Below are 21622 nucleotides of genomic sequence, written 5' to 3'. Positions count from 1 at the left end.
AGTGTGGTTCAGCCTCAGACAGATGTTAGGGAGAGGGATGGAGTCGGTGGCTAGGGAGCGGAGTATGTGATGGGGACCGAAAACAGTGGCTTCGGTCTTCCCAATATTTAATTGGAGAAAATTTAGCTGGATGTCGGACAAGCAGTCTGACAATTTAAAGACCGTGGAGGGATTGAGAGAAGTGGTGGTGAGGTAGAGCTGGGTGTCGTAAGCGTACATGTGGAAACTGGCGCTGTGTTTTTAGATGATGTCGCCAAGGGGCAACATGTAGATGAGAAATAGGAGGGGGCCAAGTATAGATATCGGCACCATTACACTAAATAATCTAAGTGGGAACACTGATCGGGTGAGGCTATTGCAATTAATTTGCTATCGCACGTAAATGTGATTGATCGTGAAGTGCAGTGGACCCAAAGACCTGAATCTGACACTGTCGGTTGTGTTGTATTTCTGCAGGTTACAATGCTCCATATCTGTCTGTGTATAGTGAGAATGCTGTCGATGTATTTGATGTGAACACTATGGAGTGGATTCAGACAGTTGCACTAAAGAAGGTACGTTCAGTTTGTTTCGCCAGCTGTTAGTTTTGTTTATACTTTTTTCCTTCCTCTCTTGTTCCTTGCTGCGATATGGTTCCACAGTGAGCATCAGCTTGCTTTTTCTTTCTCCTTCATCCTTTCTTTCCTTCCTCCTTTCTTTCCTTCCTCCTTTCTTTCTTCCTCCCTCAATCAATCAGATAACCCCCCGAGCTCCCCATCTCTAGTGAGTATAACCCAAGTTTACTGAGTCCCTCATTATAACGAAATCCCTTCATCCCAGATATCTTTCTGAATTGTCACTGGATTGTCCCCAAGGCCAGTGCATCCTTCCTACAGTGGGAGCCCAAACCTGAGCACAGTATTCTAAGTGAAGTTTGACTATCACGCTCGAGTACTTCCTTGCTTTTATATTCTGTATCTTATGATGAAATCCCACATTCCATTAACCGCCTAAATCGCTTTTGTATCTGTGAGCTAGCTTTAATGACTTGTATACATATATCCCTTTATTCATCCACTCTGAGTTTGACTATTTAGAGTGCAATCTAATTTAAATTTGTGTCCTCTGGCCCTACTTTTCCTGATGATTTGTTAATAACATTCCATGTCAGCCCTATCTGTATTACAGTATTTAATATGCCACGCCCATCTGCTGTAATGTACTCTCCAACAGCTGAGCTTTGAGCAGGAGCATCAGCAGAGGACTGGGAAAAGCACCATTTGGGAATGTCATGTGGGCCGGATTTAGGGGGAAATCAAACAAAGTTCTGTTTCAGAAATATCTTGCGGGATTTGTTACAGTGAGCTCCTCTTGTTGCAGGTTCGGCCACTTAATACAGAGGGAACACTTAACCTGCTCGGTCTCGAGACAATCAGGTTAATCTATTTCAAAAATAAGATGGCAGGTACGTCTAGTAAGTGGCTTTTATGTTTACGTAAATCAGCAAACTTACTGTTAACGTATTTAGTTATTTCAGGGTTTGCTAAATGGCAGCATGCATTTCTGAGCCCCCAGACCGCGTGGAGCAGAAGCAAAACTGGCCAGCAATATTTGGCCATGAATGGACATGTAAAACATGTGACCTTCAAAGTGCATTACCCACATTGGTCCGTGGCCATTCCTGTAAGCACCACTGCTTGTGCGTCATGATCGTCTTGGTTTTGAATTGTTATTGTTCTATATCTACATCCTGACTTGCACTTCAGGTATCCCACTTTGTATAGAACACAAACAAATCATCACTGAATAATGTTTTGTTCAAATATAAAAACAGAAAGCTAGTCATTTCCTGCTGGATTTTCTTGACCTTTAAATAACCTTGCCCTTTCTCCAAGGAGAGAGCTGCCACAGTAATCATCAGCTTTTGATTGCTCTCGGCACGTGGCTTTGCACAACGGACTGAAACCCGAAAGCTAGCAGTCCCGCCCCCAACGTGCCTCCATTGACAAAATCCACCCCAAAGTTTTAACAGTAACTCAGCATTTTACTTTTGATCACCATCTTGTCTCTTAATGGTTTCCGTTTGTTTCACTCCCACAGAAGGGGACGAGCTCGTCGTTCCTGAAACGTCAGACAACAGTCGCAAACAGATGGTCAGGACCAGAAGCAAGCGGAGATACTCCTTTCGGGTGCCTGAAGAGGAGAGGCTTCAGCAGAGGAGGTGGGCAGAGCCTCCAGCGTCACAGCAAACACAAGCCCCCGTCCCCTCCCAACCCTGCCCCCCCCCTCCCCAACCCTGCCCCCCCCGAAACCTGCCCCCCCCTCCCAACCCTGCCGCCCCCCTCCCAACCCTGCCCCCCCCTCCCAACCCTGCCCCCCCGAACCCTGCCCCGCCCCCCTCCCAACCCCGCCCCCCCAACCCTGCCCCCCCCGAACCCTGCCCCCCCTCCCAACCCTGCCCCCCCCAACCCTGCCCCCCCCAAAACCTGCCCCCCCGAACCCTGCCCCCCCCTCCGAACCCTGCCCCGTTCCCCCTCCCAACCCTGCCCCGTTCCCCCTCCCAACCCTGCCCCCCCCGAACCCTGCCCCCCCGAACCCTGCCCCCCCCGAACCCTGCCCCCCCTGCCCCGTTCCCCCTCCGCCCCGTTCCCCCTCCCAACCCTGCCCCCCCCGAACCCTGCCCCGTTCCCCCTCCGAACCCTGCCCCGTTCCCCCTCCGAACCCTGCCCCGTTCCCCCTCCCAACCCTGCCCCCCCCGAACCCTGCCCTCCCCGAACCCTGCCCCCCCCGAACCCTGCCCCCCCTGCCCCGTTCCCCCTCCGCCCCGTTCCCCCTCCCAACCCTGCCCCCCCCGAACCCTGCCCCCCCCTGCCCCGTTCCCCCTCCCAACCCTGCCCCCCCGAACCCTGCCCCCCCGCCCCGTTCCCCCTCCCAACCCTGCCCCCCCTGCCCCGTTCCCCCTCCCAACCCTGCCCCCCCCTCCCAACCCTGCCCCCCCTGCCCCGTTCCCCCTCCCAACCCTGCCCCCCCCTGCCCCGTTCCCCCTCCTCCTTGTCCTGCCTCAAAACAGAGAAGCTGACCCATCAGCATGTGAAACCAGAAGACATTTTAGAGCCTTTCACTGGGGCTGATTAAGGTCTACCCCAATTAACAATCTGCCTTTCACCAGCTGTATTTCCAGCATTTTCTGTTTTTATTCCTAATAAACTGCATTCCAAAGTAGACACCACCAAGACATAGCATATTCTCTGCAGTGGCAATCTCTGACTCGCAACCGGTGTGAATCCCTCATCCCTCAGCCCGTGATTAAAAGCTACTGTTGATAAACTTGGCAAACGGTAACTTGCTGTAATTGATAGGTGTTCCTAAAAGTACTTTCATTACAACCGGCTGCTGAGGGCGATGATTCACTTCGCCATGGACAGCTGAAGTCGTGTAGATGTGGGATTTATTTTGTCAGTACTCCGGAAAGTACTGCTATGTATGGCTGGCTCCAAAGGGAGGTTGAATTAGGTGGGTTTGTGGTATGTTGGTGCTGTGGCAGCCCATAGGATCTGATACGCTTCTTTCCCGGCCCACCCCTGCCCTCCCACATCTCGTCCTCGGCCTTAGCTAGTGCTTCACTGGGGAAATGCTTTCCTGTGTCTCTCGACATCCAGCTAGAGAGCGACATTAAACAGTGAACATTACCTCACCATAACCTGAGCCACAGAGACTTTAAACAGTGAACATTACCTCACCATAATCTGAGCCAGAGCGACATTAAACAGTGAACATTATCTCACCATAATCTGAGCCACAGAGACTTTAAACAGTGAACATTACCTCATCATAATCTGAGCCAGAGAGACTTTAAACAGTGAACATTACCTCATCATCCTCTGAGCCAGTGAAGGGGGAGAGGATTTTAAAACAGCAATAATAAACAAAATTTATTTGGATGTGAGATGATTTTAAATTGCTTTTCTGTTGCAGAGAAATGCTTCGGGATCCAGAAATGAGATCTAAGTTAATCTCAAACCCAACCAACTTCAACCATATTGTACACATGGGTCCAGGTGATGGCATACAGATCTTGAAGGATTTGCCAATGGTAAGTTAGCCAAGGATACACTGTTCAGGCGCCATCATTTATTGACGACCATTTTTTTTTATTCGTTCATGGGATGTGGGCATCGCTGGCAAGGCCAGCATTTGTTGCCCATCCCTCATTGCCCTTGAGAAGGTGGTGGTGAGCTGCCTTCTTGAACTGCTGCAGGCCGTGTGGTGATGGTACTCCGCCAGTGCTGTTAGGGAGGGAGTTTCAGAATTTTGACCCAGCGACGATGAAGGATCGGCGATATACTTCCAAATCAGGGTGGTGTGTGACTTGCAGGGGAACTTGCAGGTGGTGGTGTTCCCATGCGCCTGCTGCCCTTGTCCTTCTTGGTTGGTAGAGGTCATGGGCTTGGGAGGTGCTGCCAAAGAAGTCTTGGCGAGTTGCTGCAGTGCATCTTGTAGATGGTACACACTGCAGCCATGGTACGCCGGTGGTGGAGGGAGTGAATGTTTATGGTAGTGGATGGGGTGCCAATCAAGCGGGCTGCTTTGTCTTGGATGGTGTTGAGCTTCTTGAGTGTTGTTGGAGCTGCACTCATCCAGGCAAATGGAGAGTATTCCACCCATGGTTAGACGCTCACTTTTTGGAGATAGTCATTGCTTGACACTTGTGTGGTGAGAATGTTACCTGCCACTTATCAGCCCAAGTCTGAACGTCGTCCAGGTCTTGTTGCATGCGGGTATGGACTGCTTCATTATCTGAGGAATTGCGAATGGCACTGTTCACTGTGCAGTCATCAGCGAACATCCCCATTTCTGACCTTATGTTGGAGGGCAGGTCATTGATGAAGCAGCTGAAGATGGTTGGGCCTAGGACACTGCCCTGAGGAACTCCTGCAGCGTTGTCCTGGGGCTGTGATGATTGACCGCGAACAACCACAGCCATCTTCCTTTGTGCTAGTTATGACTGCAGCCATTAATTGCTGTATTAATTAATTATAAGTTAGTCTCTCAGGAGGCTTCCTGACTCGGTCCGGATAACGCCTCGGGGGTGTAGTAGTTTCTGGTGGTGTAGTAGGTTCTTCTGGCAAGGCTGATTCGGCTTGAAGGCCAGTGTCGGGTTCATCGGGCTCCAGTATCACCGGATCGGAGGTAGATATGGGTATCTCTACTTCATCATTAGATGTATAGAGTGGTGGTGTAGGTTGTCCCTTTTCGGATGACTTGATGATTTGGTCAGCATGGCGCCTTATTATGCTGTCTCCGATGTCCACGGTATATATCAGTGGTCCTAATCGTGTGCAGATAGTTCCAGGCTGCCATTTCTCGGTACGGTAGTCCCGGGCCAAAACCGGTTGGCCTATCTGGAAGGCCCTAGTTGGCCTTTCATTCATGCCCTGAAACTGCCGGTTCTCCACGTCCCTTCGGATGTTGGGTTTGACCAAATCCAGCCGGCATCTTAGGTTTCTATTGTAGAACATCATGGCGGGAGTTTGGTTAGTAACCATATGCGTTGCATTCCTATATGCAAATAAGAAGTTATCCACCTTGTGCTGAAGTTTTATGTCTTCATTACCCATGGCCTTTCAAGGTTCCTAGTTTCTCTTGAAACACTTCTTTGGCGTTGGCCAAGATGTCTTTTAATCGTTCAGGTATGATGTCATCATTGTTTTTTTCCTTACTGGTCACCGTCAGTGCCTGAATGGAGTGCCAGTCTAAACGTATCTTCCTTATCCATTCACGTCCCAACAACGGTGGACCACCATCTTGTAGAATGTATAAATACAACTTTTGTATTTCTTTGCCGTTGTATACCACAGGCACCCTTATTTTTCCTTTGGGGTAGACTTTCTGCCCCGTATATGTCTTTAAGATAATGGATGTGTCTTTTAGAGGTATATGCGAAAATAGCCTCTCATAATCTCGTCGATTTATTACGGTTAGAGCTGATCCTGTATCTAGCTCCATTTTAACTGGGGACCCTGCTATTGTGAGGGTAACCCAAATGGTTTGGTAATCCTCTTTGGCAAGTACATTATGTAATTTGAGACAGCTTAGTCTCTTGTTTCCGGAGTCGCTAACGCTATTCTGGTCTTCGGAGCTATTGTCCGTCATCATTTGTACCTTCCTGTACTTTTCTTTATTGATTTTTTTGTTTTCTGTCAGTGGATTTATTTTGTCCAGATTGGCATACCCGTGCAATGTGTCCAATCTTACCACATTGCCTGCATGCTTTGCCCTTGAACCAGCAGTCCCTCTGGTTATGGGTGGATCTGCCGCAGCGATAACATCTTCCGAACTCCTGTGTCATTTTATGGGTGCCGAAGTCCTGTGTCTCTTGTTGTATCTCTGCAGCTCCTTTTGCTGCTGCTTTGTATGATACAGCCATACTGAAAGCTTTGTCCAATGTTAAATCTTTTTCAGAAAGCAGTCTTTTTTGTGTTCCTTCACTTAAGAGACCGCAAACGAATTTGTCTTGAAGATAATCCGATAGTCCTGCTCCGAATTGGCAGTACTTTGATAGCTTTCTTAATTCGGTTAGGTAATCAGCGTTACTTTCATTCTTGTGCTGATTTCCCTTGAAGAACTTGAATCATTCCGCTATCAGCAGTGGTGTTGGGTTTAAATGCTCCTGCAGGGTATCAACAATTTCTTTAAAAGTCTTGTCCTTTGGTTTGGCTGGAGTGATTAAATTTCGTAACAGCCCGTATGTCTTCGCGCCCATTAAGTTCAGAAGTACTGAAGCTTTTTTTCATCTGTTATTCCATTTGCAGTGCAATAAACCTCTACTCTTTCCACGTATGTGGTCCAATCTTCTATTTCGCCATCAAAAGCCTCAATATTACCAGATTTAGGCATTTCAGAAAAGATATGGCGCTTCCCGCGCTCTTTTTTTTTCTCTCTGTAGCAACGATATGGCGCTTCCCGCGCTTTCCCGCCGCTGCTACCGATAACAACGCTGTTTTACTGTGGTTTCCGTTTATTCACTGTTGGAGACTCGTTCCCGACGGAGGTCTAAACGCTGACCTGCTTGCCGCGCCGGCCGTCTCTCGAGTGCACCCTCCCAGTCCGTTATTGCTTGCCTCCGATTTCGCTGCCTGTCTCAGCTGTAGAGCCCACCGCTGGAGCTCCAGCCTGACGCCCAGGAAGGATTAGCACAGTACCTGTCACCAGCTTGGCCAGCTGGTGAAACCACAGTTTCTCTTACTTCCTTGAGTCTTCTGGACGCTGGAGGAATCGATGTCCTTGAGGTGCTGCCGAATTGCAGGTAAGTCCGTTTCCACTTCGTCGCCACTGTAGTGTCCGTGTGTAGATAAAGACACTGAAGACAGGAGTTGGTTCATAGGTATTTACTAAGCAAGTCTGGGGGGGGGGGTTTCTAAAGGATATACACAATACACAGGCTTATATAGCCCAAGTGGCAATTACCGGCATTACGCACACCTGGGGCTCTTAAAGGCACATACACCATAATTGCTCTTAAAGGCACATACACCACAGTGGGGACCTCAGGAGGAGGTCAATATGGATCATCCACTCGGCACTTCTGGCTGAAGATGGTTGCAAACGCTTCAGCTTTGTCTTTTGCACTCACGTGCTGGCTTCCACCATGATTAAGGATGGGGATATTCATGGAGCCTCCTCCTCCCGTTAGTTGTTTAATGGTCCACCACCATTCATGACTGGATGTGGCAGGACTGCAGAGCTTTGATCTGGTCCGTTGATTGTGAGATCGCTTAGCCCTGTCTATAGCATGCTGCTTCCGCTTTTTAGCATGCATGTAGTCCTGTGTTGCAGCTTCCCCAGGTTTGCACCTCATTTTAGGTATGCCTGGTGCTGCACCTGGCATGCTCTTCTGCACTCCTTATTGAACCAGGGTTGGTCCCCTGGCTTGATGGTAATGGTAAAGTGAGGGATATGCCGGGCCATGAGGTTACAGATTGTGGTGGAATATAATTCTGCTGCTGCTGATGACCCACAGCACCTCATGGATGCCCAGTTTTGAGCTGCTAGATCTATTCTGAATCTATCCCATTTAGCACGGTGACACTGCCACACAACACGATGGAGGGTGTCCTCAGTGTGAAGACGGGACTTCGTCTCCACAAGGACTGTGCAGTGGGCACTGCTACCAATGCTGTCATGGACAGTTGCATCTGCAACAGGTAGATTGTTTTTTTCCTCATATTGGTTCTCTCACCACCTGCCGCAGGCCCAGACTGGCAGCTATGTCCTTCAACTCGGTGCTACCGAGCCACTCTTGGTGATGGACATTGAAGTCCTCCACTCAGAGTACATTCTGTGCCCTTGCTACTCTCAGTGCTTCTTCCAAGTGGTGTTCAACATGGAGGAGTACTGATTCATCAGCTGAGGGAGGGCCTTAGGTGGTAATCAGCAGGAGGTTTGATTGCCCATGCTTGACCTGAAGCCGTGAGAATTTGGAGTCAATGTTGAGGACTCCCAGGGCCACTCCTTCCCGACTGTATACCACTGTGCCTCCTGCCGGTGGGACAGGACATACCCAGGGAGGGTGATGGAGGAGTTTGGGACATTGGCTGAAAGGTACGATTCTGTGAGTATGACTGTGTCAGGCTGTTGCTTGACTAGTCTGTGGGACAGCTCTCCCAATTTTGGCACAAGTCCCCAGATGTTGGTGAGGAGGACTTTGCAGGGTCGACTGGACTGGGTGTGCCGTAGCCGGTGCCGAGGTGGTCCGTCCTGTTTATTCCTATTTTTGTTTTTCGTAGCGGTTTTTTACAACTGAGTGGCTTGCTAGGCCAATTCAGAGGGCACAACCACATTGCTGTGGGTCTGGAGTCACATATAGGCCAGACCAGGTAAGGACGGCAGATTTCCTTCCCTAAAGGACATTAGTGAACCAGGTGGGTTTTTACGACAATCCGATAGTTTCATGGTCACCATTACTGATACTAGCTTTTTATTCCAGATTTATTTAATTAACTGAATTTAAACTCCCCAGCTGCCGTGGTGGGATTTGTGCTCACGTCTCCGGATCATTAGTCCAGGCCTCTGGATTACTTAACCAGTAACACAACCACTACGCTACCGTTTATAGGAGCAAAATGATTCAAGGCCCTTCATAATTGGGGTCAAATCCTAATGGCAACACAGATTGTGAATGTTGGAAAATCAGTAATCAGTAGTAGCTCACAGTTTCTCTTTAGATGTCTAAGATCAGCAGAAATCACTTGTATAATTTGTTACTTTTATTTACTTAATTTGTACTTTTTAACTTTTACATGACTAAGCTGCTGCCACCTTTCTGTACCATTACTGCCTAGAACTGATGGATTCCTCCAGTTGATTTCATGCTTTTTTTCTCCTTTTCCATGACACTTCTTTCTTTCTGTTGCTCCCTCGATAGCCAGGCTCCCCCCATCCACCCCCCAACCATCACTTCAGCCTGATCTCCACTCCAACCAACTTCGAGCACGTTTATCATATGACTGTCCACTCTGCCGAGAACTTCCTGTGCCACGATCCCAAAATCCCCGCCTGCTCCCCTCCACCAGATTCTGCCTCCAGCTCGCCACATTCCATGACACCGAGGGTATGGTGTGTGTGGTGACTGTTTCACTAACCGATGTGCGGTGCCCATGTGGGTGTGTGTGTGTGGCACTAACCGAACCAAACCTTGCATCACACCATCCGCTTCGACCCTTAACAATTCCCAAACAGCAGCTTCTTTCTGTGTACTGTAAACCTCCTGGGTACTTGGTGCAAAGCTCCCAGCATTTCTCCCCCAGACACGGCAGGATTCTGATCTCAGTTGTGTTGGTTGGGGCAGGGTGGGGGGGGCGGGGGGGTAGGAGGGATAGTGAGCAGATATTAAGAGAGAGCGAAGGAGGAGGAAGAAGAGACAGGAGTTAAGTCAAGCCAGTCTGTTCTTACGAGCTTCTGAAAGGCAGAATTAGCAGAGACACTGGAGCAGGTCATCTTCCAGGGAATGAACTGTGGTGTGAGAAGAAAATATTCCAAAACGGGGTAAATTTAAGATACTCGGAAAGAAAGAAAGACTTGCATTTATATAGCGCCTTTCACAACCTCAGGATGTCCCAAAACGCTTCACAGCCAATTAAGTACTTCTGAAGTGTGGTCACTGTTGTAATGTAAGAAACACAGCAGCCAATTTATGCACAGCAAGGTCCCACAAACAGCAATGAGATAATGACCAGATAATCTGTTTTAGTTATGTTGGCTGAAGGATAAATATTGGCCAGAACATCGAGGTGAACTCCCTTGCTCTTCGAATAGTGCCGTGGGATCTTTTACGCCCTCCTGAGAGGGCAGACGGGGCCTCGGTTTAACGTCTCATCCGAAGCACTTCACCTTCGACAGTGCAGCACTCCCTCAGCACTGCACTGGAGTGTCAGCCTGGATTACGTGCTCAAGTCCCTGGAGTGGGGCTTGAACCCACGACCACCTGACTCGGAGATAAGAGACTGAGTCAAGGCTGACCCCTTAATATTTTACAGGCGATTAGCTCGAAAGCTGATTTTCCTGCTGCTCAATATGTTCCCTGTTATTTTAAGCCTCTACCTCCAGGAGATGCTTCTCGTGCTGTGTTGTGAATCAAGATGCTCCAAGCAATCTTGAGATTAAAACAAAAGGCAAAAAACTGCGGATGCTGGAAATCTGACATAAAAACAGAAAATGCTGGAAATACTCAGCAGGTCAGGCAGCATCTGTGGAGAGAGATGCAGAGTTAACGTTTCAGGTCGATTGACCTATGAGTTCTGATGAAAGGTCATCGACCTGAAACATTAACTCTTGTTTCTCTCTCTCCACAAAAGCTGCCTGACCTGCTGAATCTTAAGATTGATGTTGGCTTCTGAAATAAGTGAGTTGTAATGAAATAGAGTGTGGGCAGCTCTGATCAAACCGGGGACTCGTGCTGCAGGTGCTTTGAATTGTTTGTGCCTGTTGTCTGTCACTCAGCTTTGCTGCATTAAAACTGTTGCTTACCTTTTCACCATCACAAACCTCCATGCAGGTGGACAGACAGTGCACTGCAGTTGGTGACTTTTATCTACCTTTTTTTGATTTGCTATTGCCATTTTTGGTTAAACGATGATCGCTCACAAACCATTGCCATTTTGTGAGCCGGACAAAATAATTTGCTGAGAATTTTAAACAAATTGGAAATGGAAATGTGTTATCTATAATATAATTAGGGCAAGTGAGGGCTGCGACAACTCATTTATCACTCGGATCCACTTGGAAACCGACATCCTCATCTCCGCCAGGACTCTGCAATACAGAATTGTGCTACCAGTGCCAAGTGTAGATGTATATACTACAGGATGGAGGGTGATGCCCAGTCACGTGCCAAGTGTAGATGTATATACTACAGGATGGAGGGTGATGCCCAGTCACTTGCCAAGTGTAGATGTATATACCACAGGATGGAGGGTGATGCCCAGTCACTTGCCAAGTGTAGATGTATATACCACAGGATGGAGGGTGATGCCCAGTCACTTGCCAAGTGTAGATGTATATACCACAGGATGGAGGGTGATGCCCAGTCACGTGCCCCAGTTATAATTAATGGACAAATGGAATATATGGACACCTTCCCAGGTAGTGCTGTTCAGCTGTCTGGTGAGCTCCCCCAGTGAGGTCCCCCAGTGTAGCACTAAGCTGTGCTGACCAGGCAATTCCAGGTTTAGTGGCCAGCCGGCCTGTGCTGCGCTGCTTGATCTCAGCCTTTGGGCAGCAGTTGGGGTACAACGATTGGCCTCAGCTCGCCAATCCAGTGATCCCTGCCGGCAAGTGCGCATAAGGACTGCTTCAGGCTATGCGGCAATGCGGTAGTCTGCCAGCTTTCACTGCCTTGCCTCGTGTGAAGAATGATCATTTGGGCAAGGTGATTGGTGCCCTGGAATCCCGTCCCTGCACAGACTCCACTCCTTCAGCAATGGAGGAGGCGAGTAAATAGGTTTTAGAAATGGACTGAAGTGACATTTCACAAGTACATAGTGCTGCTCCACTGTGAGTGGAGCAGGCTGGTTTAACCAGAAGTCTAAGCCTTTAAATAAAGACCTCTAATGTGATAATCTCTTGGCTCCTTCTGTTTAAACTGTACAGATGTCTTAGTTGATCTTTTTTTCCCTCCCCCACCCCGATTGTTTCTTTATAGAATCTGCGCCCTCAGGATGAGAAGAGTCGGACTATGTTTAGCGCTTCCGTCAGCATCCCCGCCATTGCACGGTCTCGCACAGAGCCAGGACGCTCCATGAGTGCCAGCAGTGGGCTCTCATCAAGTAAGATTTGACACTCGGCCTCTTTCCTTAAGGAATCTGTAAACCCATTGGGTGATGGTCCTGTTGTGAGACAGACCGCTCGACATTGTTAATGCTGCGGTTGGTTGCTTCCTTTACTTCTGGTGGGCTGTAAGAGGGCGGTCGAGCAGGACTTTGTTCATCTGCTTCTGACACCGAGCCATTTAGTGCGGTGCTGTCAGGGGAAAGTGCTCAATTGGACAAGACCTGTTCCTAAAATCACAGAACAGATACAGATAGGAAGGCCAGTCGGCCCATCTTTACCCAGCCATACAGAAAGACTCTACAATTCCCCCACCCCATCAGAACATCCAGCGTTCTCGCCTCCTTCATTTTACCCAGGAGTAAATTTTGTGTATTGATCGTGTGAAGAAGGGCTTTCTGATATCAGACCTAAATTTGCTTTTCACCAGTTTGAACCTGTGCCTCTTGGTTTTACTGTCACAGTTTACTACAACTACTTGCATTTATATACTCGAGATGTCCTGAGGCGTGAGGGAAAACCGGACGTCAGGCCGGGGAAGGAGAGCTGAGAGGGGTGACAAAAGTCTTGGGCGTAGAGGTGGGTCTTGACAAGGATTTTAAAGATGGAACGAGGAATGGGGCAGATTAGGGAGGGATTTCCAAAGACTGGGATCCAGGTGGCTGAGTGATCTGCTACCAGTGGTGGATCAAAATACAGGCAAATGGGGAACCTTCCCTCCAAGTGACGATGACACAAGCAAGGTACTCTTAATTGTCTGTACTCGGTACAATCATAATTGAAAAGAAAAATTCTCTGGTGAATTAACGCTCCTGTGAAGCACCTTGGAACATTTTACTGCATTAAAGGCGCTATATAAATGCAAGTTGTTGTTGGATAGCGTTTGATTTCATTTTCCCTCATGACGTCCCTGTTTTTGCCATGAGACAGCCTTTAACACATCCTCGTACCGTGCTGTCGAATCAGATTCACTATGTACATGCTTCACGTGTTGATGTTCACACAGGGTCGACGGCACAGAATGGAAGTGCCCTTCGAAGGGAATTCTCAGGGGGTAACTACGTCAACAAACGTCAACCAATGACGTCTCCGTCTGATGGGTCTCTATCCTCTGGTGGGATGGATCCTGGAAGCGACGTGCCAACAAGGGAGTTCGAACGCGATGTAATTTTGGTTTTAATTTTTTCCTTTCTGTCCCAATTTCTCATTTCTACTGTAAGATCTGTTAGTGTAAGAAGGCACGATTGAGAAAAAGCCAATCCAACCACTGAGCTCATCACCTCCAGCATTTCAACTCCGCCCAGCCCATCGTCCAATTGTACCCAGCCCGCGGTCCAGCTCCACCCAGCCCATCGTCCAGCTGTACCCAGCCCGCGGTCCAGCTCCACCCAGCCCATCGTCCAGCTGTACCCAGCCCGCGGTCCAGCTCCACCCAGCCCATCGTCCAGCTGTACCCAGCCCGCGGTCCAGCTCCACCCAGCCCATCGTCCAGCTGTACCCAGCCCGCGGTCCAGCTCCACCCAGCCCATCGTCCAGCTGTACCCAGCCCGCGGTCCAGCTCCACCCAGCCCATCGTCCAGCTGTACCCAGCCCGCGGTCCAGCTCCACCCAGCCCATCGTCCAATTGTACCCAGCCCGCGGTCCAGCTCCACCCAGCCCGCGGTCCAGCTCCACCCAGCCCATCGTCCAGCTGTACCCAGCCCGCGGTCCAGCTCCACCCAGCCCATCGTCCAATTGTACCCAGCCCGCGGTACAGCTCCACCCAGCCCATCGTCCAATTGTACCCAGCCCGCGGTACAGCTCCACCCAGCCCATCGTCCAGCTGTACCCAGCCCGCGGTACAGCTCCACCCAGCCCATCGTCCAGCTGTACCCAGCCCCGCGGTCCAGCTCCACCCAGCCCATCGTCCAGCTGTACCCAGCCCGCGGTCCAGCTCCACCCAGCCCATCGTCCAGCTGTACCCAGCCCGCGGTACAGCTCCACCCAGCCCATCGTCCAGCTGTACCCAGCCCGCGGTACAGCTCCACCCAGCCCATCGTCCAGCTGTACCCAGCCCGCGGTACAGCTCCACCCAGCCCATCGTCCAGCTGTACCCAGCCCCGCGGTCCAGCTCCACCCAGCCCATCGTCCAGCTGTACCCAGCCCGCGGTCCAGCTCCACCCAGCCCATCGTCCAGCTCCACCCAGCCCATCGTCCAGCTCCACCCAGCCCATCGTCCAATTGTACCCAGCCCGCGGTCCAGCTCCACCCAGCCCATCGTCCAGCTGTACCCAGCCCGCGGTACAGCTCCACCCAGCCCATCGTCCAGCTCCACCCAGCCCATCGTCCAGCTCCACCCAGCCCATCGTCCAGCTGTACCCAGCCCATCGTCCAATTGTACCCAGCCCGCGGTCCAGCTCCACCCAGCCCATCGTCCAGCTGTACCCAGCCCGCGGTACAGCTCCACCCAGCCCATCGTCCAGCTCCACCCAGCCCATCGTCCAGCTCCACCCAGCCCATCGTCCAGCTCCACCCAGCCCATCGTCCAGCTGTACCCAGCCCCGCGGTCCAGCTCCACCCAGCCCATCGTCCAGCTCCACCCAGCCCATCGTCCAGCTCCACCCAGCCCATCGTCCAGCTGTACCCAGCCCATCGTCCAGCTGTACCCAGCCCATCGTCCAGCTGTACCCAGCCCCGCGGTCCAGCTCCACCCAGCCCATCGTCCAGCTCCACCCAGCCCATCGTCCAGCTGTACCCAGCCCATCGTCCAGCTGTACCCAGCCCGCGGTACAGCTCCACCCAGCCCATCGTCCAGCTCCACCCAGCCCATCGTCCAGCTCCACCCAGCCCATCGTCCAGCTCCACCCAGCCCATCGTCCAGCTGTACCCAGCCCCGCGGTCCAGCTCCACCCAGCCCATCGTCCAGCTCCACCCAGCCCATCGTCCAGCTCCACCCAGCCCATCGTCCAGCTGTACCCAGCCCATCGTCCAGCTGTACCCAGCCCATCGTCCAGCTGTACCCAGCCCCGCGGTCCAGCTCCACCCAGCCCATCGTCCAGCTCCACCCAGCCCATCGTCCAGCTGTACCCAGCCCATCGTCCAGCTGTACCCAGCCCCGCGGTCCAGCTCCACCCAGCCCATCGTCCAGCTCCACCCAGCCCATCGTCCAGCTGTACCCAGCCCCGCGGTCCAGCTCCACCCAGCCCATCGTCCAGCTCCACCCAGCCCATCGTCCAGCTCCACCCAGCCCATCGTCCAGCTGTACCCAGCCCATCGTCCAGCTGTACCCAGCCCATCGTCCAGCTGTACCCAGCCCCGCGGTCCAGCTCCACCCAGCCCATCGTCCAGCTCCACCCAGCCCATCGTCCAGCTGTACCCAGCCCATCGTCCAGCTGTACCCAGCCCCGCGGTCCAGCTCCACCCAGCCCATCGTCCAGCTCCACCCAGCCCATCGTCCAGCTGTACCCAGCCCATCGTCCAATTGTACCCAGCCCGCGGTCCAGCTCCACCCAGCCCATCGTCCAGCTGTACCCAGCCCATCGTCCAATTGTACCCAGCCCCGCGGTCCAGCTCCACCCAGCCCATCGTCCAGCTCCGCCCAGCCCATCGTCCAGCTCCGCCCAGCCCATCATCCAGCTCCGCCCAGCCCATCGTCCAACTCCACCCAGCCCATCGTCCAGCTCCACCCAGCCTGCAGTCCAGCCCCACCCAGCCCATCGTCCAGCTCCGCCCAGCCCATCGTCCAACTCCACCCAGCCCATCGTCCAGCTCCACCCAGCCCGCAGTCCAGCCCCACCCAGCCCATCGTCCAGCTCCGCCCAGCCCATCGTCCAACTCCACCCAGCCCATCGTCCAGCTCCACCCAGCCCATCGTCCAGCTGTACCCAGCCCATCGTCCAGCTGTACCCAGCCCATCGTCCAGCTGTACCCAGCCCCGCGGTCCAGCTCCACCCAGCCCATCGTCCAGCTCCACCCAGCCCATCGTCCAGCTCCACCCAGCCCATCGTCCAGCTGTACCCAGCCCATCGTCCAGCTGTACCCAGCCCATCGTCCAGCTGTACCCAGCCCCGCGGTCCAGCTCCACCCAGCCCATCGTCCAGCTCCACCCAGCCCATCGTCCAGCTGTACCCAGCCCATCGTCCAATTGTACCCAGCCCGCGGTCCAGCTCCACCCAGCCCATCGTCCAGCTGTACCCAGCCCATCGTCCAATTGTACCCAGCCCCGCGGTCCAGCTCCACCCAGCCCATCGTCCAGCTCCGCCCAGCCCATCGTCCAGCTCCGCCCAGCCCATCATCCAGCTCCGCCCAGCCCATCGTCCAACTCCACCCAGCCCATCGTCCAGCTCCACCCAGCCCGCAGTCCAGCCCCACCCAGCCCATCGTCCAGCTCCGCCCAGCCCATCGTCCAACTCCACCCAGCCCATCGTCCAGCTCCACCCAGCCCGCAGTCCAGCCCCACCCAGCCCATCGTCCAGCTCCGCCCAGCCCATCGTCCAACTCCACCCAGCCCATCGTCCAGCTCCGCCCAGCCCATCGTCCAACTCCACCCAGCCCATCGTCCAACTCCACCCAGCCCATCGTCCAGCTCCGCCCAGCCCAACGTCCAGCTCCGCCCAGACCGCAGTCCAGCTCCGCCCAGCCCATCATCCAGCTCCGCCCAGCCCGCAGTCCAACTCCACCCAGCCCGCGGTCCAGCTCCACCCAGCCCGCGGTCCAGCTCCACCCAGCCCGAGGTCCGGCTGTACCCAGCCCATCGTCCAGCTCCACCCAGCCCATCGTCCAGCTCCGCCCAGCCCACCGTCCAGCTCCGCCCAGCCCACCGTCCAGCTCCGCCCAGCCCGAGGTCCGGCTCCACCCAGCCCATCGTCCAGCTCCACCCAGCCCATCGTCCAGCTCCGCCCAGCCCACCGTCCAGCTCCGCCCAGCCCACCGTCCAGCTCCGCCCAGCCCGAGGTCCGGCTCCACCCAGCCCATCGTCCAGCTGTACCCAGCCCATCGTCCAGCTCCACCCAGCCCACCGTCCAGCTCCGCCCAGCCCACCGTCCAGCTCCGCCCAGCCCACCGTCCAGCTCCGCCCAGCCCGAGGTCCGGCTCCACCCAGCCCATCGTCCAGCTGTACCCAGCCCATCGTCCAGCTCCACCCAGCCCACCGTCCAGCTCCACCCAGCCCACCGTCCAGCTCCGCCCAGCCCACCGTCCAGCTCCGCCCAGCCCACTGTCCAGCTCCGCCCAGCCCATCGTCCAGCTCCGCCCAGCCCGCGGTCCGGCTCCGCCCAGCCCGAGGTCCGGCTCCACCCAGCCCATCGTCCAGCTGTACCCAGCCCGAGGTCCGGCTGTATCCAGCCCGAGGTCCGGCTCCACCCAGCCCATCGTCCAGCTGTACCCAGCCCATCGTCCAGCTCCACCCAGCCCGCGGTCCAGCTCCACCCAGCCCGCAGTCCAACTCCACCCAGCCCGAGGTCCAGCTGTACCCAGCCCGAGGTCCGGCTCCGCCCAGCCCGCCGCCCATCTCCACCCAGCATGTGGTCCTACTGCAGCCAGTTCGGCTGAGCCAATTTAAAATTAGCCAGTGGAGTCTTTTAAATATCGGAGAGCCTGCGGTCAGAGCACGTCCCTTTGAAAGATTCACATGGGGTTTAGGAAGAGAGTATAGAGATTCTGGGGAGATGCGTCCATGATTGAGGTAGTCATGTATGGACTGTGGGGTTGGCGGGGGGGGAGTAGGCTTGATATGGATACAGCACTCTAGTGTTTATGGTACTGGACTAGTAACCCAGTGGTCGAGAGTTCAGATCTCACCATTGCACGTTGAGATTTAATTCAATAAATCTGTTCATTTGTGGTACCAGGGTAAAAAATTATCACAATCTGCTGGAATTCTGTCACAAAAAACTACTGGTTCATTAATAGCCTTCAGCGTGAGGAGAGTTGCCATCCTTACCCGGTCTGATTCCAGTCCCACACTATGTGGTTCACTCTTACTGCCCTCAGGGTAATGATGGATGGGCAGTAAATACTGTCCCATGTCGCCCACATCCCATGGATACATTTTAAAAAATTGGCCTTTTCTCATTTCAAGCTTTCTTGTTGAGTGTCTTCTTGCCATCCAAACGGAGGGGGATGGTTTGCCTGTGGATATGGATTGTGGGGAGAAGGCAAGGGAGCAAATTACGGCAAAGTTGTATTGATGCTTTCAGTCAACCCCAGCTTGTTTAAATGTATCAATCATCAGGTTTTTTTTGGTCTCTTTCAGGATTCTGATTCCCCTCGACACTCCACAGCCTCCAACAGCTCCAACCTGAGCAGTCCGCCCAGCCCCATCTCACCCCACAAACCACAGTCCCTCTTGCTGGAAAACACGGAGCGCGGGAGCTGGGAAACATGAAATCACTCGATTCCGGAAAGAAATTCCAACAAATCAGCCCTTACTCCTGTCTCGCTGCACCCAGTCCGACTCCCCTCTCCGATCTGTGCCGGGCAAATGCTGCAGATCCATCAAAAAGAAACCGAAGCATTGTGGAGCCAGGGACAAGGCCTGATCTCGTGAATCTCGCGCACACGCACACATCATGCAGGAGCTTTTCCCTGCTGACCGTTTTACGTTTCTCTCTCGTAAAATGAGGAAAAGCAAATTTTGTTTCTCTCACACAGTGACGTTAGCTGCTCTTTAGGGTATTTGTGGGTGTAGTTTACCCTGTTTAAAAAAAAATGGATCTCTGTTAAGTCGTGTAACTGATGTTTAAGGTGTTGTTGCTCATTGCAGCCTCACGAACCACGTACACCCTCAAAGAATAAACAGGGTGGGGGGTGGGGGGAAATGCAGCCTTGACTTTCTATCATCACTTCGATCTGTTCCAGAAACAAAGTGTCAGCCGGCTTTTCTTTCTCTGTACTAGTGCGGTCAGGCTTCTTTTAATTATTATTTTATTTTGCAATAATGATGTGTGTACATCTGCAAACAAATCACCAAACCTTATTTTACTAAAAGAAAAACACACAAAAAAAATCTTTTGTGATATAGAATATATATAAAGTATATATATATAAAGTTGTGTATAGTTTTACTTGTTGAAACAGCGACTGAAGGAAAGGTTACTGTGTGTGGTGTCATGGTCCCTGCTGGTAGATTCTTATATATATCTATACCTATATATATATAGTTCTTCAGTGTAGAACCCAAGACGCAGCTGAAATTTAAAGTTTAAAAAGAAACAGCAACTTTGAAGCTGTGATGAAAAGTACTTAGACAGAGCCACTGTACTTCAGTAATAAAAGTCCGATATATAGACAGAAAATGATTGATTTATGTCGCATGTTGCAAAATCAAAAACGAGACTGCACTAGTTTGAGGCTCTGCTCTGTTCAGGGGAGATCTGTTGATCCAGTTTTGAATAAAGAATGTCCCTTTTTGTAGTCATTCAAAGGCAGTATTTGATTAAACACCCAGATATCAGAGCGACATTATATATATTTTTTTGTACATTATACACAGCTGACTTGGGGCAGGGGGGAAGGGGGAATTAACTGCCCTGCCACCTTCTCGTGTCTGCCTCGCCACATCCCTCCCCAGATATTTATGTACTGTTACACTAAACAAAAAAACCTGGAGTCTGAAAGCCTGGGACACTGAATGCTTTAATGGTTAGTTTGCTTTTGCCAGTAAAGGATTCCTACATTCCCTTTGTATATTCCTCAACCCCACCGGTTCCTGTTTCTGCCAACCTCTCGCTACTTTCCATACATTGCTTTCTGTACTGGGGGAGGGGAAGAGACACAAAGCTCATTGAGGAGGCTTGAGTAGGTTAAACGATGTTTAATTCGCAGCCAAGAGTGTGAAAACATTTTGGCAAACGTTTAGACCCCGGTGGGAGTTGTCGGGCAGTAGTCGGGGGCAACCCTTTGAGTCCTTGTATTTGGAGGAGGAGGGGGATAAAGATTAGTTAAAAATACTTCCCTGCACATGGTGAGTGGGAAAAGCAAGGGAGCCCAACTGCTCTCTGACTCCCACACTCTTAATCGAGCTCCGAGTCAGTTGGATGCAGTAAAGGTGCTTTTGGTTTAAATGAATGAAATGGAATTTCAGATGGGTTTGACATCTGATTTGAAAGTGCAAAATAAAAAAAGTTCCCCCCGGACAGCTGTCACTGCCTTGAACTTTTGTTTCAACAGCAGAAACGTGTGTGAGTGGGGTGGGGTGGGAGAGGTGGGCACGATCTTCCTGCTGGAGTTAGGGGATGTACAGATAAAATGGAGAGAAAGCTGGTAGCTGTCAAACTCTAACTGTGATTTGTAGGCATCATTGTGCAGGGAACTGCGAGCAGGGAGGGGAGGGTACATTTACCAGTGTTGGCGTTCAGTGGGGACTGGCCTGCCTTTGACTATGGCAATTTCATATCATTTATTTTCAAGAGTTTTTAGGGTTTTTTTCCCCCTTTTTGTAAGATTATTGTACAGTTTTGCATGTCATAGATGTAATCAGTTTTTTTTTAAATTTTCTTTTGTTTAGGTTAAAGGCTGACTTAAGTAAATTAATTGCTTGGCTTTATCACTCCTTTTTGCCCTTAAAAATGTTTTTAGGGGTTAATTTGTAAGAGAAACTCTGCTGATTGTAGATTCTTTTGCACAAGAATATTTAAGGTGGGCAGTCGAACTATTAAAGACCAGCCGCCATTATTTTATGTTGGTGACACACACTAAATATTAACCAAGACTTTGATGTATTTCAATAAAACAGGGAACTGTTACAAATGTGATTGTTTTTGGATTGTTATTGCTTTTAGGGTATGCTGTGAAAGCAGAGGGGCAGACTGACTCGGAATCAGGCATCTCAGTGCGCCGATTCCTTTTGATAGGAGCCAAGCATCTCAGTGCTCCTTTTGATCGGAGGCAGACGGTGGAAATTTTGGTTGTAATAAATGAAATGAAAGTTCAGATGGGTTTGAAATGAAATGAAAGTTCAGATGGGTTTGAAATGAAATGGAAGTTCAGATAGGTTTGATATGATTTGAAAGTATCTATCTAATCCTCTAACAGTAATGAAGAAAATAATGGCACTAAGGAGTGACAAATGGTTTCCGTCCCAGGATTTTAAAGGAAATAGGTGAGCACATTGCAGATGCTCTAACTATAATCTTCCAAAGTTCTCTAGATTCAGGAACTGTTCCTTTAGATTGGAAAATTGCGCATATCATTTCTGCTTTTTAAGAATGGTGAGAGGGGGAAACCAGGGAATTATAGACCTGTTAGCCTAACATCTGTTGTCGGGAAATTGCTAGAGTCTATAATTAAGGATAGGCTAACTGAACATCTTGAAAATTTTCAATTGATCAGAGAGCCAGCA

The 21622-nt window shown here is 51.5% G+C and overlaps 1 protein-coding gene across 10 annotated transcripts in view; it reads left to right on the top strand.

Annotated features, from left to right (window-relative positions):
* The window catches only part of LOC147113118 (serine/threonine-protein kinase MRCK alpha-like), a 705238-nt gene extending 684208 nt beyond the window's left edge, over nucleotides 1-21030 (top strand). For 4 of the 10 annotated variants that reach the window (XM_085997998.1, XM_085997999.1, XM_085998000.1 and 1 more), the window contains 8 exons: nucleotides 457-554; nucleotides 1360-1453; nucleotides 2080-2200; nucleotides 3955-4072; nucleotides 9404-9589; nucleotides 12179-12302; nucleotides 13310-13467; nucleotides 18536-21030. In XM_085997998.1, coding sequence (XP_085854124.1) covers nucleotides 457-554; nucleotides 1360-1453; nucleotides 2080-2200; nucleotides 3955-4072; nucleotides 9404-9589; nucleotides 12179-12302; nucleotides 13310-13467; nucleotides 18536-18667 — 1031 coding nt within the window. In that variant the 3' untranslated portion in view covers nucleotides 18668-21030. The remainder of the gene's footprint in view (nucleotides 1-456; nucleotides 555-1359; nucleotides 1454-2079; nucleotides 2201-3954; nucleotides 4073-9403; nucleotides 9590-12178; nucleotides 12303-13309; nucleotides 13468-18535) is intronic. The other 6 variants (XM_085998003.1, XM_085998005.1, XM_085998008.1 and 3 more) reach the window with 2 other exon arrangements.
* The last annotated feature ends 592 nt before the right edge of the window (nucleotides 21031-21622 follow it).

Source organism: Somniosus microcephalus, chromosome 9 (genome assembly GCF_052327205.1).
Source record: "Somniosus microcephalus isolate GS21.2 chromosome 9, FLI_Smic_1.0, whole genome shotgun sequence".
NCBI lineage: Eukaryota > Metazoa > Chordata > Chondrichthyes > Squaliformes > Somniosidae > Somniosus > Somniosus microcephalus.
This window is presented reverse-complemented; position numbering and strand designations above follow the sequence as displayed.